The 19,684-nt window shown below is 28.4% G+C and overlaps 1 protein-coding gene across 1 annotated transcript in view; it reads left to right on the top strand.

The window, feature by feature from the left end:
- The window catches only part of LOC127290359 (uncharacterized), a 37,715-nt gene extending 24,195 nt beyond the window's left edge, over window positions 1–13,520 (top strand). The window contains exon 3 of the mRNA XM_051318866.1: window positions 13,306–13,520. Coding sequence (XP_051174823.1) covers window positions 13,306–13,520 — 215 coding nt within the window. The remainder of the gene's footprint in view (window positions 1–13,305) is intronic.
- Window positions 13,521–19,684: the final 6,164 nt, after the last annotated feature.

Raw genomic sequence — 19,684 nt, 5'->3', positions numbered from 1 at the left:
ATTGTTCACTATGAGCATGTCATCCAAGATTTGCTTAGCAAAGCTACCGATGTCAGTTTACATAAACCATCATGCACCTATAATAAATGGGAATTGTTAAAAATAAGACAAAGAGGTTTTATAGTAGACGTTTTTTTGCAGTGCGTAACCTGCAAAATAACCATAAAGCACATGTCTCAACCAGAAGATCCGAATCAGATGAACATTAATGAGGCTATTGTCCTTGGATGCCTAACTGCTGGTTCTGGCTTTTCAAATATACAAGAATTATTGTCACCTGCAGGCATTCCAACCATATCATCAACAACGTACATGTCAATTCAACGAAAAATTGTTATGTCAATAATTGAAACAAGTAAAGAGGCTTTACCTGAAAATATTGAAAATGAAAAATGGTAGTGCAAAGAATTGGGCAACGTAATATATTACGTAACTGCAGACGGAACAACGACTGAAGTAATTTTTACTACAGTCATTTGTGACGGTGCATGGATGCAAAGAACGTATGCTAAAGGTGCTTTTGATTCACTTGCAGGAAGTGTGGTGGTAATAGGAAAGTATACAAAGAAACCTTTATGTGTCAAAGTGAAATGCAAAACTTGTGCAAAATGTAATTCAAGAAAAGAATACATTGATGATCATGTTTGCTATAAAAACTTTCCTTTAAATAAAAGCTCATCGTTAATGGAGACGGAGGGCATTGTTGAAGCTTTCCACGAATCCTGGGAAAAACACAAATTGGTTTATAAGTATCTCATTGGTGATGGAGATAGCAGCGTTTATAATGGTGTCCTCACAGATAATCCGTATGACCAATTTGGAATTGTGGTAGAAAAGTTTGAGGATATTAATCATAAGTGTAAGAATCATTATTACGCGATCAAGTCTTTAGAGAAAAACAAGGACTTACTAAAATTGAGAAAAAATGGTACAATTTTGTCAGTACTTTTGGCTTGAAAAAACATTTTGTGATTATGGAGGTCATAGATAGAATTAGAAGTCAAGGCGAAAATTTGTGTCTAGACGAGGATTTAGAATTACTGAGAGACGAGATTCTAAATGTACCATCTCACGTGTTTGGTGATCATAAAAATTGTGCAAAACTTGGTGGATGGCCGTGTGCTGCTATTGAAGACAAAGATGAAATTAATTATGTACCGTATTTAGAAAAATATGGAGTTATGAGTGAACTTCTTGACTTCCATAGAAATCTCACTTTAAATGCAAAAAGCTTATACCTGAAAACTAGTACAAATTTAGCAGAAAACTTTAATTCTCTCATTTGTAAATACATTGCAGGAAAAAGGATTCTGTGCTGCTTTTCTGGTTCATTTACTGCACGAGTTCATGCTGCAGCATTAAAATGTCTTACTAAACGTGTTCAATCAAACGTGATTCAGCATATGGAGAAGACAGTACCTGCAACAGTCACCAAAATTGAAAATGAGAGGATAGCAACAGTAGAAATAAATAAATCATACAATTTCAAAAAACGAAGATTTACGAAGCACAACATAGCTACTGACAAGAACTATGGCTTAATAGCAAAGAAACATGATTTGAAGGATTCTGAGTTAAGTATTCATAAGAAAGTAGTACTAAACATGTTGAAAGAAAATCAAGAGAACAGACTGAACATTGTTGAAAATACTATTGATCAATATAAATGTAACAATTGGCTTATTACTCGTCTGAAAATGATTACAAGCAGTATATATGGAGAAATTTGTCGAATGCTAGACAGAACTAGCCGCAGTCGTGTTGTTTGTGAAATGCTGTATAACAGTGGAAAGAAGCCTAATGCTAATATGAATTATGGTCTTCAACACGAAGATGAAGCTAGAATGACCTTACAGAAATTAGTAGGCTTTGAAGTGAAACGTGCGGGTCTTTGGATTGATCCTGTTCACGAGTTTTTAGAAGCATCTACAGATGGATTGATTGACGCAAATTTGGAGGATCTGAAAATGAGTTCAACACTGGGACTTGCTAAAATGAAAAGGACTCCTTTAATATATAGAGTTGAAAAAGGCTGTTGTGTTGAAATCAAATGTCCAGTACGAGGGAAGGGCTTGTTGATTAATGACTTGCTGACTCAGTGCAAAGACTTCAAAAAAACGCATGCTCCACAGCATCCGAATTTGCTAAATAAAAATCATCATTACTACTATCAAATACAGGGCCAAATGCATCATACCGAAAGAGGAGGCGCTATCCTTATGCTTTGGATGGATAAAGACATTAAAATTACTTTAGTTTTTAGAGATGATTATTTCTGGAAAACGAAAATAGAACCGAAATTAATTAGCTTCTATAATGAATGTTTGCTTCCTGAAATTGTAGACAGTCGAGTTAAACGAAGTAGGAAGATTAGAGAACCTAAATGCTTTCTTGACTATCACAAAATATTATCAGAAGAGGAAACAGTTGAAAAGAAAATAGAAATAGATCCTGAGACTAATATTCTAAATAAAACTGTCGCTAAAAAAAGAGAAGCGGCAAAAAGAAAAATAATAAAAGAAATGGAGATTGACTGTAATATTGAAAATAATGTTGAGGCGAAAAAGATAAAGACAATTGCCAAAACAAAGACATTTGTTCCTGAGGACGATGAAATTATCATTTTCCCCAACAATGATACTGATCCACAAACGCAGCAAATAGGTCTTAACATGTTATTAGCAAACCCTTCCGGTAACATTAAAAACATCAAGAAAAATGTTTTAAACGTTAGAGTTAAGTTAGACGATCAAGATCTGGATACTTTTCTGTCTTTGTTAGGAGAGGAGTTCCAAAATTTTGAATTTTTAAGTGTCTTGAACATGTCTATTCTAAATTCAGTAAGAGAATGTAAAAATGATGAAGACGTTCAAATAATTGGTGGTAACTGCATTGATCACTGGAGAACATGTCATTACAGTAAAAGAAAAAATAAATTATTCATTTACGATAGTTTATCTGGTATAAAATTGTCAAAAGAAGAGCTAACGTATTTCTAAAAACATTATCCAAATATTAAGCAAAGTAATATTACTCAAATTTTGATATGCATGCAGCCAGATGGTACTAGTTGTGGTGTCTACGCTTCAGCTGCGGCAGTTAGCGTATTATTAGGCCTAGACATGACAAAAGAAAATTTTTTAGAAAATGCTAAAGTTATGAGAGAGCACTATACTAAGATTTTGAATTCAAGGCAAGTACAACGGTTTCCACAAAAAAATTAACTTCCCTTTCCTATACAATTTAACCTAATTTAGGAAACGTAAATATACGTATATAACAATCATTTGCATATTTGCAATTAAAAATCACAAATGTCAGTATTGAAACGTATTTGAATGGATGTTCAATACATACTACCATGATAATTGCTAAAAATGAACATTGCTAAAAGTTCTTTTTCATTTTTAACTTTTATAAAGTTAAAGAAATTCATACTTGCATGTGTATGAGTAAGATCCACAAATTTATGAATCGCAATTATCAATAAAATTACATTCAATTCTTTTTTTTTATTTTAAGTTAATCGCCACATTTATACTTGCACATGTATAACAATCATTCTCATATTTGCAAATGAAAATAATGAATGATAGTATTGAAACGTATTTACATGGATTTTCAATACTTACTACCATGATAATTGCAGAAAATGAACATTGCTAAAAGTTCTTTTACATTTTTAACTTTTATAAAGTTTAAGAAATTCATACTTGCATGTGTATGAGTAAGATCCACAAAGTGAATCACAATTATCAATAAAATTACGATCCACCTTTTTTGTATATATATTTCATTACATAATATATTTTGTTGCATTATCAAAACAGATTAATATTTTAAAATGAAAAAGATGTAAAGTACATGGTGCAAAGTACCTTTTCATTTGAGTAAGGATTCATTGTATTTGATATGTGAACCAAGTTTAAATGAGTAGTACATTGCATTCAAAATCATCATGAAGACCTACCAGGAGAGCATTGTTCAATACCGAATACGTATTTCATCCAAGTTACAGAAGTAATATGCCAAAGTATATGAATTACACTTTTTCCAACGGTTTTGCGGCGGATGTCATTTGCATTGTGCAAAATTTAAGTTATGAAACGTAAGTAATCTGTTTATACAACTAATTAAAGAATTTTTGATATTGAATGACACTCGAAAGAAAAATATTATTAAAAAATTGTAGCGTGATAAACAGATTTTAATCTTCCTATAACATTTTTGATGTAAAGTAAGACTAACCGTCCTAAAAAAATTTTGTATGAATTAAAAAGATATATTTCAAACCGTAACATTTTCTTAACAATTATATAAATTTGAAAATTTTCTATTGTAGATGGGCCAATTTAATAGAGAAACACAAAACAGGAAATGTACAATCGATGATGTAGTTACTGCAATCACAGAAGTTGATAAAGGCCGTCAAATTTGTATGTCAACAAAATTATTTAATATACAGAAAAGTACAATCAACAACACTGAAACAAGTTATTTTACGAAAGAGCAAGAAATATTGTTGACAGACTATTTTATGAAATAAAGCAATACTTTTAATGGTTTATCGCCCATACAGTTTTGAAAAGCTACATCGATTTGTCTGCAAAATTATAAACGAAATTGCCATCATTACCATCCAAGTAATTTTTATATAAAATGAACATTTAATAATAAATTTTTTTCTTCCTGTAATACATACCACGTGAATTTTTCGTTGCAAAAATTTTAGTAACAGTTTCTATTTCAGTCAGTAAAATTATGTAACTTTTTTATTTCAAATAGCTTCATATTGTAATAACCTCATTTATTTATAGTACAATAATATTCTAAAATAATTCGGTAGATATGGTGTTTATAAATAATTTTTATTGGCTTTCAAAAAATGGTATTATTGGTCCTAAGATGGACATAACACCACAATTTTTTTATTTAATTTATTTTCAATTTTACAGCTTCATAATAATGCTCTGACCCTTATATTTAAGATTTTTTATTTTCCTACCTCAATATTGTGTAGTTATCAATAGATAATTGATATCTGTCGACATAGTTACACTAACAGTTCTTATCGTTACTTGTCATCTCTTATATAGACGTTAAAATTAATTTTTTAAAAATATTATTTAATTCTTAACAATTAAACATTGTTAAAACTTTCAAAAAAAAAATTTTTTTTTTCAAACAATTTTAAAAAATTCTTTAAAAAATGTTTGTTTGCAATTTAAAATTTTTTATTCACAAACGGTACCTTATTTGTTGTACTTTCATACGGTATCACCATTTTTAAATATCCTAAAATATTTGGGTTTTAGAGCACAAAATCAAAACCATTTCCATCATAGGGTCCTCTCCCCTATATTATTATAGTAATAATTCATAATTAAATATCTATTAAATTTATTTATTTACACTACATTATATTTATATTAAATTTACACTAAATAATCGACATATTGTACTTTTATAGCAACCAGAAAATATTCTTGCTCACGGAGAGAAAAATCACGGATTTATACTATGGAAAACCTTACTTAATAATATGATGAATTTATTCACTTTCCGCGTGAGAACATCCATGGGAATAAACCACGATAATCATTCGATTTTCCTATAAACATAATGCTTTAAGGAGGGGCACCATCTTTATTTTAAGGCCTTTAAATTTTAATGATGGCTGGAAGTTATATTTTTTTCTTGCATCTTTTAGGACCCAAATGATAAAAGAAAAAAATATAATTTCCTACGATCATTAAAATTTAAAGGACTCAAAATAAAGTTCTTCTTGGGAAGGCTTTAAAACTACAGTCATACACTTGGTACATCGCCTCTCAACACGTTTCACAAGTTACAACTATTGGACGTAACATTTTTTGATCCATTCCCTATTAAAAATCCCTTTACAAGATCTTGTATGAGAAAATTTACATGTTTATCAGTTGAACTTGTACCAGTTCTGCTGAAAAAAATGTACAATTTCGGCACCAGAAATTGGAACAAGTTCATGTATCAGATCTTGAACAAGAAAGTATATTTAATATTTGCATAAAAGAAAATGTACATGTTCACGATGTAAATTTTCTTGAACCAGATTTGAAACATCTTTTTGTACATGTTCATTTATGTCTTCGTTTAGAAAAAAATTAAAAAATTTGAAGGCAGCGCAATAGTTTTCTTAGGACATTACAGCTGCGGAATAATTTTTGAAATGCATAAGTGAAAAGTTTTATGATTATAAATTATTAAAATCTCAAATTTTTTTCAAATGTAATTGGACAAGAAAATTTTTATTTGTAAGTACTTGTACATAAACCTGTATAAGAATATGCACAAGTACAAGTACATTTTTGTACAAGATCTGATAAAGGGATTTTCAATCGAGTTAAAACGAGCATATTGCGGGGAATGTGACCACTATCTAAAATCGAACAAATTCACTGAGATGGCGCCTTTTGGCATAGCAGGTACTTATAAAATAATCTTTTTAAAACTTAAAAACAACTTATTATTGCATTACGATAGGTGTATTAATTTATTGTTCGATTTTTCAGGGAGTTTCAATTCAGCGTATACAAAAATTTATAACATGGAAAAGCGGTAAATGGATTCCAAGCTACAGGCATTTTGCCTTTAAACCCAAATATATTTCAAGATGGAGGTTTTTTGGAGGAGTCAGTCATACAAAAGTCAGTCACGCCTGGAATTCAAAATCGTTGACCAGGTGACAATTCACTCGTTTTAGAAACTGATTTGGACGTTGTTGATGGCATTGTGAACGCTGATAATGCCTCTCAAAATATCATCGCAGAACTCCAAACAGAGCCTCTGAGTATAATAACGAAAATGACATAAATTTAATTAATGAAAATGAAGAAAGTGACCTATCCTTGGAAATATTAAACATGATTCTCATACCAAAGATTTCAATAATTTCAAGCAAAAAACAAAGAGGTTTGCAAAGACAACATTCACGCAAAGAAGAAAATCGAAAAAGAGGAAGAAATTCGTGAAAAATGAAAAATAAGAGAAGAAGATAAAGCGTTTGAAGCGCAAAAAATAGACATTAACCTTCGGAGCACATGTGAGGTTTGTGAGACCCCAACTAAACACATTTTTCGGATATTTGGTCAAAAACCATTTTTTGGGATATTTTTTTGACACTTAAATATTTTTAATGAAACTCTTAAAGTATGGGGACTTTTTCAAAAATTATTTTAGAGTATTGGAAAATATTATTCAAGTTAAAGGGATGAATACTTTAGAAAAGATAGAACTTTGAATACTGTTTGGAGTCTCACAGACCCCAGTTGTGCTTCTTGTTTAAAAAAATTGGTTTGTTCTCTGAGGGTTAAAAATAAAAAGTTAGCTGAAAATTTGAAAAAGAAGAAAGAAGCTTTGACAGCGACAGATAATGAAACAATTTGCGAAGAAAAAGTTATAATGGCGAGCTAGTCTATAATTTGATAGAATCTTATTATATTCTGTAGAATACTAATGGTAGAGAATATTTATTTGTTCGAATATTAATGCTCTTGAAAATGCCAATGATCGAAAATGAATTTGACACAATTTTTATTTAGACGAAATATAATTTGACAGAAATTCAATTTGAATATGAATTTTGTAGAATTGAATATTCATTTGCTTGAATATTAATTTTTAAAAAATAAAAATAGTCGAAAATCAATTTACCAGAAATAATTTGTCGGTAACTTCAAATTAAACAAATCAGAAATTATCAATTTTGTTTGGTCAATTTTGAAGTACACGACGAATTTTTTCTGAGAAATTGATTTCAGACCATTTAAATTTTTTGGAAATTAATATTCCAGAAAAAAAATATTCCGCATAATTAAGTTTTTAATAATTTAATTAATTTTTTTAATAATTTCTAAATTGACCTTATGTGTTCAATAACACCATAAAATTTCACATCGGTGGCATTATAATAATTATTTTCTTATAATTATAATTCACTTCTGTCAAGTTTACTCGATTCGACATTTTCTTAATACTTTAAGTTGACGGGAGTTGAATTTTAAAAATACAAATTAAATGTATTTTTAATTAATTTTTTTATATCAAATTATTATTATAGCATCCCTACACAGAAAAAAACTGTACTCATTTTTGCTGCTTATCATTTTGAGTAAATTATCAAAATGAGTAAACGGCAAACTTCACGTTACTCAAAATGAAACTGGTTAGTATCAAATGTCAGGTTATGCTAGATAAAATTGTTTACCACTATTATGTTGCTACTAACTGTGAACTATTTCATAGTGCGCCATCTGAGGATGAAAGAACAAAGTAATTCAAACGTATTAAACCAAAATTATAGAATACAATTTATGTCTCTAAAATTTTTTATAAATATTAAATAAAAAAAAATTATTAGCATTGCAGTTAAAGTTAAAATATTCAAAATATTATTAAAGTTTTTATTTTCTATCGAAAAAAAATTTTATCACATTATTATTAAAGTTGTTCATAATAATAATAATTATTATTATTATTATTATTATTATTATTATTCATATTATAATATTATATTAATAATATTAATAATTATGAGTTAATTTAATTATATAATAATATAAATTTATTTTTATTTTAAATATATTACACATAAGAATTTTTAAATAATAAAAACTCAATTTTATAATATTATAATATTTTAAAATAATCATCATCAACTTAGTACAATATTGTTTTAAAGAATTTTTTTTATTATTATTTAATCATTATATATTTATTAATGAAAATTGCAATAAAGAAGAATTAGTCCACAATTTAAATTATAGAAGTAACATTACTTTATTGATGGCAAGTACTTCTGAAAAATAAAAATTAAATTTCTTAATTAGAAATTTAGAATTTATGTATTATTTCAGAAATTAAAGGTTTAGAAATTATTTATATTTTTATTTTTAAAAATAGGTGCAATACACATACGTGAAAATTTAATAATACATAAGTTATTTAATTATTTAATAATGTTTAAAAATTTTATTTATGGAATTGAGGCTAATTAGGGAACAAATGAATAATAATAAATTATAATAAATAATAATTTATACAATCTTCGGATTTAAATAGTTGAAATATAACCGCTTGTAAATAATAATCATGTAAAAAGTTGTAAAATTAAAGGATATACAATAAAAAACAAAACTTTTACTCACAATTGTTTATTTTAAAACTTATAAATTTAATTTAATCCATGTCCATAATATCCCTAAAAATATGGTTAAGTTTGCTCAATTGTATCTCGCATGACAACAATAATTTGAAAAAGGATAAATTTTAAGAAATTAGTCACATTTACAAGAATTATTTTGATCATACATTTAAAGAAATTATTTTCAATTAAAATAAATCACCCCACAGTTGCTTCACAATGATATGGGCATATCTCTAGAACTTTTAAACTTTATGTTATCGCTCATTATGATACCTTAAGAATTTTTTAAATAATTTTTCAATACCATAATTTGACCAATTATAGGGCTTTTTATATGTATCATGCGTTATATAATTTTTTTAATTATGTAGGAAATGACGAACGTAAGTTAAAGTGGTGAAATCGACAGTTTCTAGTGTGTGATATTGACTGGTTTTTTTAGTTTATAGACTGTAACTTTTTTAACGAAACATTGTGTGTCTTGTGGCTTGCAATAGGAGCCGGTGGGAGTGTAAAGAACTAAAAAATCCATGAAACAATGATGTGCCTCAAATTGAATAAAAACTATGTAGCTTCAAACTTGCGAGACAACTTTTTCAAAATTTCTACAAGTTAGCAGTTAAACTGATATAACTTTTTTAACGAAGGTTTTTGAGTAACGGCACAACGGGATTATATTATCTACCTAATAAGAAGTAATTTAAACCCATACAGGAATGTGTGCCTCCTTTACACAAAGAATGCAATGACTTCAAACATTAAATTTTAAAACGTAACTCAAATCAAAATACCACATATTTGAAAAGCACATGTTGAATTTTGCTTCTAAATGCTCCCAACTCATTGTAATCTCTTCTCATGCATTATAAAAGTATACAGAAAAATAGTTAACCTTTGCACACTTCATTAAAACTGTATAATTAATAATGAATATAAACCTAAACTGTCCGACGCATAGTTTGTGAAGAAAAGTAAGTATTAACCAATAGATGTGTTTAAATCTGGCTGATATTTCTCACTCGAAGGTTTTTGGGGTTGCTGCGACTACTAATCTGAATTTTAAATTTTCCAAAATTCAAAATGGCGAATCCAATATGGCGGACGACTTTTTAAAAAAGTGATCCCATTGGCCTAAAATTTGTTACTCGGGGGTTTATGGGGTCGCTGATTACGAATCTGAACTTAATTTTTAAAAATTGAAAATGGTGGATCCAAAATTGCAAACAAAATTTTTTAAAAAATTTTTAAAAAATTAAATTTTTAAAAATTCAAAAATTGTTATAAACTACATTTACTTATGACTTAATAAGCAATAGGCCATAAAATTTTCGAAACTGTAGCATTAAATCATTTTAAAGGTGGTAGCGACCCAAAAAACCCCCGAGTAACAAATTTCAGACAAATTCGATCAATTTTTTTAAAAGTCGTCCGCCATATTGGATCCGCCATTTTGAATTTTGAAAAACTAACGTCGCATTTGTAATCAGCGACCAAAAAAATCCGCGAGTATCAAATTTCAGTCAGTTTTAAACACATCTAGAGATTTTGGGCAGGTTTTTTGCAATAAGGCCCACTGTGATGCGTAACAATGTGTAAAAATGAGTTACGCAAATTTTTTTATAGTATTTGATCAATACTGAAGACAATAAAATTTGTTTCACGAATGTGCCCTGAAAAAAAAATTAATTTTTCTAATATCTCAAAGTTTAAAAGTTCTAGAGATATGCCCATATATTATTTATTTATTACACTGGGTTACAAAAAAATGGTCAAGTCGTGTTTATTTAAAATTTTTTGTGTTTATTGGAAGTTTAGGTGTCACTGAACAAGAATATACCCAAAAAAAATTTTTCCATTCTGTCAGTTCCGTAGAAAACGAGATTAAAGTGTCAAAAAATCGCCTTTTTAGCACTTTTTGAAGTGTTGTAAAATGAAAACGCAACAAGATAAAAATCTTCACGAGGGCTTGAATGAAAGCTTAAACCTTCAACTTTGAGTCCCAAAACTGAAAAGTGAATGATAATTGCGCAGAAAATTTATATAACATGAAATGAATATCTCAAATAGTCAAAATAGCTGGGATAGAGAGCACTTGTTAAAAATCGATTTTCATAACCGAATTTATTTGGAACTTGTTACTTGGAAGTTTGTAACGTTTCTATTGACGTTTCGAAAGTTGGATTTAAAAATTTTAAAATGGCGGATTAAAAATTGCGTTCAAATATTTCAAAAAACCCCGAGGAAAAAACTGCGAAAAAATTCACTCCATTTTTGAAATTTTTGAACGCCATTTTGAAATTTTTAAATCCAACTTTCGAAACGTCAATAGAAACGTTAAAAACTTCCAAGTAACAAGTTCCAAATAAATTCGGTTATGAAAATCGATTTTTAACAAGTGCTCTCTATCCCAACTATTTTGACTATTTGAGATATTCATTTCATGTTATATAAATTTTCTGCGCAATTATCATTCACTTTTCAGTTTTGGGACTCAAAGTTGAAGGTTTAAGCTTTCATTCAAGCCCTCGTGAAGATTTTTATCTTGTTGCGTTTTCATTTTACAACACTTCAAAAAATGCTAAAAAGGCGATTTTTTGACACTTTAATCTCGTTTTCTACGGAACTGACAGAATGGAAAAATTTTTTTTGGGTATATTCTTGTTCAGTGACACCTAAACTTCCAATAAACACAAAAAATTTTAAATAAACACGACTTGACCATTTTTTTGTAACCCAGTGTTATTTATATGTATATTATTTATTTATTATTAATTTTATTATTTATTTATGTACTGCATATTACCAAACTGTGATTTAATATTACTCATATATGCCACTATCTCAATTTAAGTGTGTATAAAATTTATATGTATAGTTAACCATAACACAGCCCCACAAAAAAAAAGTATCGTGCGCGGCAGACCAGACTAGTCATTTCCTATGTATTTTGACGCGCTGAACACGAATCCGAAGTCCGTTTTTCTCCATCACGTCAGGATTTTTTTCTAACCTCCAAAAACCTGTCGGATTTTGAGAGGTAGGCTATTTTTTTTAAAATTGATGGATTTACTTCAAAATTGGTATCTAGGGGTTTTTTGGGTCGCTGATGACGAATTTGAAGTTAGATTTTCAAAATTCAAAATGGCGGCTCCAATATGGCGGAGGAATTTTGTAAAAATTGATGGATTTACTTCAAACTTGGTATCTAGGGGTTTTTTAGGTCGCTGATTACGAATCTAAAGTTAGATTTTCAAAATTCACTGTAATCTCCCAAATTTTCAGGGAATTGATCCCGATGCGTGTCTAAGTAATGCAACTTTATGCTCATTAAGCATCCTAACTTACCAAAGTTTTTAATCATATCACTAACTATTTGCTCCCAATTTTCACTCTTGTGATTACCCAGAAAATTTTCGACAACTGCTTTGAAACTAAGCCATGCGGCTTTCTCCTTTTTATTCATCTTGGTGATAAATTGCTCATCTTTTAACAATTTGCGAATACGTGGTCCGTCGAAAACCCCTTCTTTTAGTTTCGCATCAGAGATTTCTGGAAACTTTTGTTCCAGGTATTTGAAACAGTTTCCTTTTTTATCTAAGGCTTTGACAAACTGTTTAATTGCTCCTAGTTTCGTGTGTAAGAGCGGAATTATCACCTTTGAAGGGTCGATATCGTCCGCCATATTGGAGCCGCCATTTTAAGTTTTGAAAATCTAACTTTAAATTCGTAATCAGCGACCCAAAAAACCCCTAGATACCAAGTTTGAAGTAAATTCATCAATTTTTACAAAATTCGTCCGCCATATTGAAGCCGCCATTTTGAATTTTGAAAATCTAACTTCAAATTCGTCATCAGCGACCCAAAAAACCCCTAGATACCAATTTTGAAGTAAATCCATCAATTTAAAAAAAAATAGCCTACCTCTCAAAATCCGACAGGTTTTTGGAGGTTAGAAAAAAATCCTGACGTGATGGAGAAAAACGGACTTCGGATTCGTGTTCAGCGCGTCAAAATACATAGGAAATGACTAGTCTGGTCTGCCGCGCACGACACTTTTTTTTTGTAGGGCTGTGTAATTGTCTTTAACGAAATTAACCTTAAAATTCTTTTTCTTTTTACAGAATGGTACCTTTATCGCTGGGTAAATGAACAAAATGGATTGAGTGAGAAAAAGACAGAAACAACTGTTCAAAATATGGAATACGAGGTTTATGACGAAGACTTTTTGGAGGATTTTAACATCCAAAGATTCCAAAAGGAACAAAAAAACAGAGAAAGTAAAGTTCTTCGCACGCCTCGGAGAAACCATCGCTCACAGCCATATTCAAAAAATTGAAAATATATATATATATGTCTTAATTTTTAATGTAAAAAGAATGTGAATAAATAAATAAACATAAATAGTGTATATGAAGATTACGATTATTCTACAACCTTTCCCATACATTAAATTAATTTTAAAAAAATTATTCAATTTTTAATTGTTTTTATCATTAAATAATAATATGTTATAACAAATTTTTAATTATTTAATAATATAAAAGAAAAGTATTAATTTTTTTGTTTTTTATTATGAATATATTCGATATTTTCCATTTTATATATATATATATATATATATAATATATGTCTGGTGTTACTAAAATTAAATTATGGACTTAAAAAAAACTTGATATAGTTTCTCTCTCTCTCTCTCTCTCTACAATACTCATAACACCTTACCCCCACCTACACTACACATTTTACTTTCACCAGTATATACGTCATCACCCCTCCCTCCTTCCACCTCCACCCCCCTCTGCAACCAGCAAGTCCCACTAGACACGGGCCCCGCTCCCCTCTACACCCCCGCTCCACGGACTGTCTGGCGCCACTAGGCCACCCCCATGACGGCGGACCATACGCACCCTATACTACTTATGCTTTACATATTTTTATGAATTTTAGACAAAATTTCTATAAATTACCGCATAAATTTCCATAAATTACCTCGAAAATTTCCGTAAATTACCGAAATAAAAATTTTTAATTGCCGTTCGCGCATTATATATTTTTGTGAATTACCCCAAAAATTCGCATAAACATTTTAAATCAAATTTCAACTATTTTATAGAATTCAACAAGCAAAGAATTTTTTTTTAATTTGTTTAAAAAAATTAAAAAATTTTTCCGGACCACCATGGATATTTATTTCTTGACACTTTATCTTCAAAAATATGTATTGATATTTATCATTTCGATAAAAAAATATTTTTAAAGTTTCAGACACCAAATCGTGCGCTACGCGGAGAATCACCCATGTACATGTATATCGTTTGCGTTGTCATGGCAATGCTCCTCAGCTGTCACGTTCAGCAAAGTGGACTACTATTGATGTATTTTGCTAAAATAATTTTTTATTTATTTCTCTGTCCTTAATGAGACCATAAGCTTTATTATTTATAAATATTTACTTTTCCAAATGGAAAAAGCATTCTTTTATGTAATTTCTTTGAAAAAATGGTTACAGTTTCTGATATACATTGTCAGTATCTAAGATGTGTATGTGTATTTTACCGACACTAAATTTACTGAAATAATTTTAATTAAAATAGACTTACTATATGAATTTTTGTCTGATGTAATAAATTTCACAAAAAGATATAATATTATTTTTTTAGTTTTTACAACAAGAATATTTGGAAAATTAGAATAATGAATTTTTATTATTTATGTTCCGTCATTATAAAAACATATACAACGCCATCTCTATACATTATCGCAAAACATCCACTCACGTAAAACACATAGCAAAACTGTCATATTTAGTCATTTTCTGCTACAAAACATTTATAATGTGATAGTATAAAAATAAAGTTTTTGTTGTGTTTTATGTGTCTAATGACACATAAGCTTTATTTTGTAATTATATTTCGATTTCCAAATGAAAACACCATTCTTTATTTTTTTTTCAAGAAAATATGGTTACAGGTAGGATGCATTGAGTGAGCAGTTACAGAAAAAGTACTCATATTTAATTCTTCAATACTAAATTTTTTAATAATTATAATCTAAAAAAGTTTGGTCTTGTGTTTTTTTTTATAAATAATCAAATCCCCAAAAAGAAAATAGCATTTTATTCAATAAATTTTACGCAATCATGGTTACAGGTTTTTCAATAATTTAGTTCTGATTGTGATGTCTCTGCCGAATATTGACCTGCCCTTAAAGCAGTTCTAATTGTGACGTCACGTATAAGTGACGTCATTTTCCAAAATTACAACAGTCTATTCAAATTAATAATGTCAAGAAATGGTTTCTTTTACATAATTTTTGCTTCCTCGTGGATGAAGCTTTGTAGTCCTTTCGTTTATAAAACTTTTCAAAGTGGCGGAAACAAATTTTTTTCTTTATAGAAACATGTTATATGAGATCCTGATCAATTGTCCGGATGTATGTGTGTGGATCCCTTTTTTGTTTAGAAAATAACTTTAACAGGTTTTAATGGATTTAGACAAAATTTGGTATGCTTATTTGTCAAATTAACAATAATTCATATGGATGAAGAGTAAGAAAGGAAAAGTGAAACATATTTGTACTTTATTATTAGAAAATGTTATATATGGGCATATCTCTAAAACTTTTAAACTTTATGTTATCTCTCATTATGATACCTTAAGAATTTTTTTAATAAAACTTCAATACCATAATTTGACCAATTATAGGGCTTTTTAAATGTATCATGCGTTATATAATTTTTTTAATTATGTAGGAAATGACGAACGTAAGTTAAAGTGGTGAAATCGACAGTTTCTAGTGTGTGATATTGACTGTTTTTTTTAGTTTATAGACTGTAACTTTTTTAACGAAACATTGTGTGTCTTGTGGCTTGCAATAGAAGTAGGTGGGAGTGTAAAGAACTAAAAAATCCATGAAACTATGATGTGCCTCAAATTGAATAAAAACTATGTAGCTTCAAACTTGCGAGACAACTTTTTCAAAATTTCTACAAGTTAGCAGTTAAACTGATATAACTTTTTTAACGAAGGTTTTTGAGTAACGGCACAACGGGATTATATTATCTACCTAATAAGAAGTAATTTGAACCCATACAGGAATGTGTGCCTCCTTTACACAAAGAATGCAATGACTTCAAACATTAAATTTTAAAACGTAACTCAAATCAAAATACCACATATTTGAAAAGCACATGTTGAATTTTGCTTCTAAATGCTCCCAACTCATTGTAATCTCTTCTCATGCATTATAAAAGTATACAGAAAAATAGTTAACCTTTGCACACTTCACTAAAACTGTATAATTAATAATGAATATAAACCTAAACTGTCCGACGCATAGTTTGTGAAGAAATGTAAGTATTAACTAATAGATGTGTTTAAATCTGGCTGATATTTCTCACTCGAAGGTTTTTGGGGTCGCTGCGACTACTAATCTGAATTTTAAATTTTCCAAAATTCAAAATGTCGAATCCAATATGGCGGATGACTTTTAAAAAATTGATGCAATTGGCCTGAAATTCGTTACTCGGGGGTTTTTTGCGTCGCTGACTACGAATCTGAACTTAGTTTTACAAAATTCAAAATGGCGGATGCAATATGGCGGATGACTTTTTACAAAATTGATCCCATTGGCCTAAAATTTGTTACTCGGGGGTTTATGGGGTCGCTGATTACGAATCTGAACTTAATTTTTCAAAATTCAAAATGGTAGATCCAAAATTGCAAACAAAATTTTTTAAAAAATTTTTAAAAAATTAAATTTTAAAAAATTCAAAAATTGTTATAAACTACATTATAAACTACATTTATGGCAATGGGCCATAAAATTTTCGAAACTGTAGCATTAAATCATTTTAAAGGTGGTAGCGACCCAAAAAACCCCCGAGTAACAAATTTCAGACAAATACGATCAATTTTTTTAAAAGTCGTCCGCCATATTGGATCCGCCATTTTGAATTTTGAAAAACTAACGTCGCATTTGTAATCAGCGACCAAAAAAATCCGCGAGTATCAAATTTCAGTCAGTTTTAAACACATCTAGAGATTTTGGGCAGGTTTTTTGCAATAAGGCCCACTGTGATGCGTAACAATGTGTAAAAATGAGTTACGCAAATTTTTTTATAGTATTTGATCAATACTGAAGACAATAAAATTTGTTTCACGAATGTGCCCTGAAAAAAAAATTAATTTTTCTAATATCTCAAAGTTTAAAAGTTCTAGAGATATGCCCATATACATTTTATTTATTTATTTAAATTTTTTACTTCCATTATGTTTGAGGCAATATACACAGAATTTGAAAAATAGGTCAGCCCTCATAACTTGAATTCCTTCAGAAAAATATGGCTTTTCTGACATGTTAAATATTTGTAATAACAATTTTTAAGCATTTTTAAATTTTTGTTTCTCACGACCATCCAATTTTTGTAATTAAAAACTTAAATCTAAAACAATAAATTTTTGAAAAAACATGGTTTTCACATATAAAAGATACATTATGCAATTAACGATGATAAGAGCAAAATTGGATTAAAATAATAAGCGTTGCAGCTTATTTTAATACCTTTTAATTTTCTGTGAATATATAACCAATTATTTAGAAGTACGTGCACTTTTCGACTTTCCTTCAAGTCTGTTTAATAATTATTGTTACTTTAATCTTTAAGTGTAATCAATACAACGATAAAAATGACTTTTTAATTATAAAATACATTTATATGATTTTACATATAATAATCGTGAATATCTTTCGTTCATTCTGTCCACACCTGAAGTTAGTATTTGTTATAGGTCTTTTGTTTTTTTTAAATGTGTTGTTTGACATTATTTTGTGTTGGTTAAAATTTTTCAATGTTTTGACATTGTCATTTGTGCGGTCGTATTTTAATTATTAAAAATTATAAAATTGTTAGAATTGTGCAAAAAAATTGTGAGGATTGTAAGAAAAATTGATTCGATTGCTGTTAGAGTAAGCTGCATAAGTTGATGGTAAGTTTAATTTAAAATATATAATAATTTTATCAAATTTCAAAAATTTATTTAATTAAATCACGATAATTTAATTAATTTTAAAAATAATAAAAAAAATTTTATATTATTTATTTATTTATTTCATATTTATCATTCATATTATATATTACAAATTAAATTTTTTTTTATTTTCACAAAATATTTATTTATTTTTGTTATTATAATTAAAAAAATTTATATTATATATATATTTATATTATATATATACATATAAATTATTAATTTTGAATAAATATTAATTTTTTTAATAATTTTTATTTTTAAATATAAAATTTTTTTAAATAATTTTTATTTAAAATAAAATTTAAATTATTATATTTTATATATATTTATATATGTTACACTAATTAATTAATTAGGAATATTGAATAATATATATTAAATATTAAATTTAAATAATTTATAAATTATTTATTTATTAATTTAAATTTATTAATAATAATAATTATTATTTATTATTATATAATAATAAAAAATAAAAAATTTCATTTAATAACAACTATTTTTATTATTTTTTGGTTATAATTTTTTTTTGCAAAATATTTTTTTTTATTATAGGCAATTGAAAATTTATATATTTCATATAATAGATTAATAATAATAACTAGCAAAATTTGCCGCAAGGTGGCAGCTAATAAACACGTGTTCACATGTGTCTCGGTTGATTTTGTTTAAATAAAACGGTTTAAGTTTGGTCTGTTCTTTTACAACCTTATAGTTATAAACATTATTTTATGCTGGTTTTTAGTGAAAGTTTTTTATTATCTGCACCATTTGCCTTAACTTGGCTCTCTGATTTGAATTTTTTCTAACCTAACATTGGACTGATATACTTGTGTGAAGTTTTTTGTTTATTTAACTTAAATTGTGTGCAAAAATGGCCTCTAGTGTTGAAAATTGTGCAAAATGTGGTAAAGATATTACACGTGCTATTCCTACTTTGTGTAGGAAGTGTAATCTTCCTTATCATCCCAGCTGTGCATTACAGCTGTCTACTTTGCCTGATGGGTCGTTCACCAAATGTTGTAAACCTAGGTCATTGTCTCCTTCAAATAATTCTCAATCTCAATCTTCACAAACCTCTGTTAACTTGGATAGTATTTTGAGAGCTATTAAGGTTTTATCAACAACAGTTTCTGATAATTTTGCCAATATGACTGAAAACATGTCAGATATCAACAGAAAACTTGATGACACACTGTGTAGGCTGAGTAATATGGAAAGCAGAGTTGTTGATTTGACGGAGCGTCTTAATTTTGTCGAAGAGAGACTTGATAAATCTGTGGCAAATGGTTCTACAAATATTGATTCTAATTCAGTAACTAATGTCTGTATAAATGAACTTGTTGATCGAAATGAAAGAAAGAACAATCTTGTTTTATTTAATCTTCCAGAATATGACACTTCGTCAAATAATAGTTGTTCTTTGAAATCTGTGGTTACGACTAAATTAAAAAAATGCATTCAAACA

Source organism: Leptopilina boulardi, unplaced genomic scaffold (assembly GCF_019393585.1).
Source record: "Leptopilina boulardi isolate dan_hultmark-lab unplaced genomic scaffold, ZJU_Lbou_2.1 LbouV2_60, whole genome shotgun sequence".
NCBI lineage: Eukaryota > Metazoa > Arthropoda > Insecta > Hymenoptera > Figitidae > Leptopilina > Leptopilina boulardi.
This window is presented reverse-complemented; position numbering and strand designations above follow the sequence as displayed.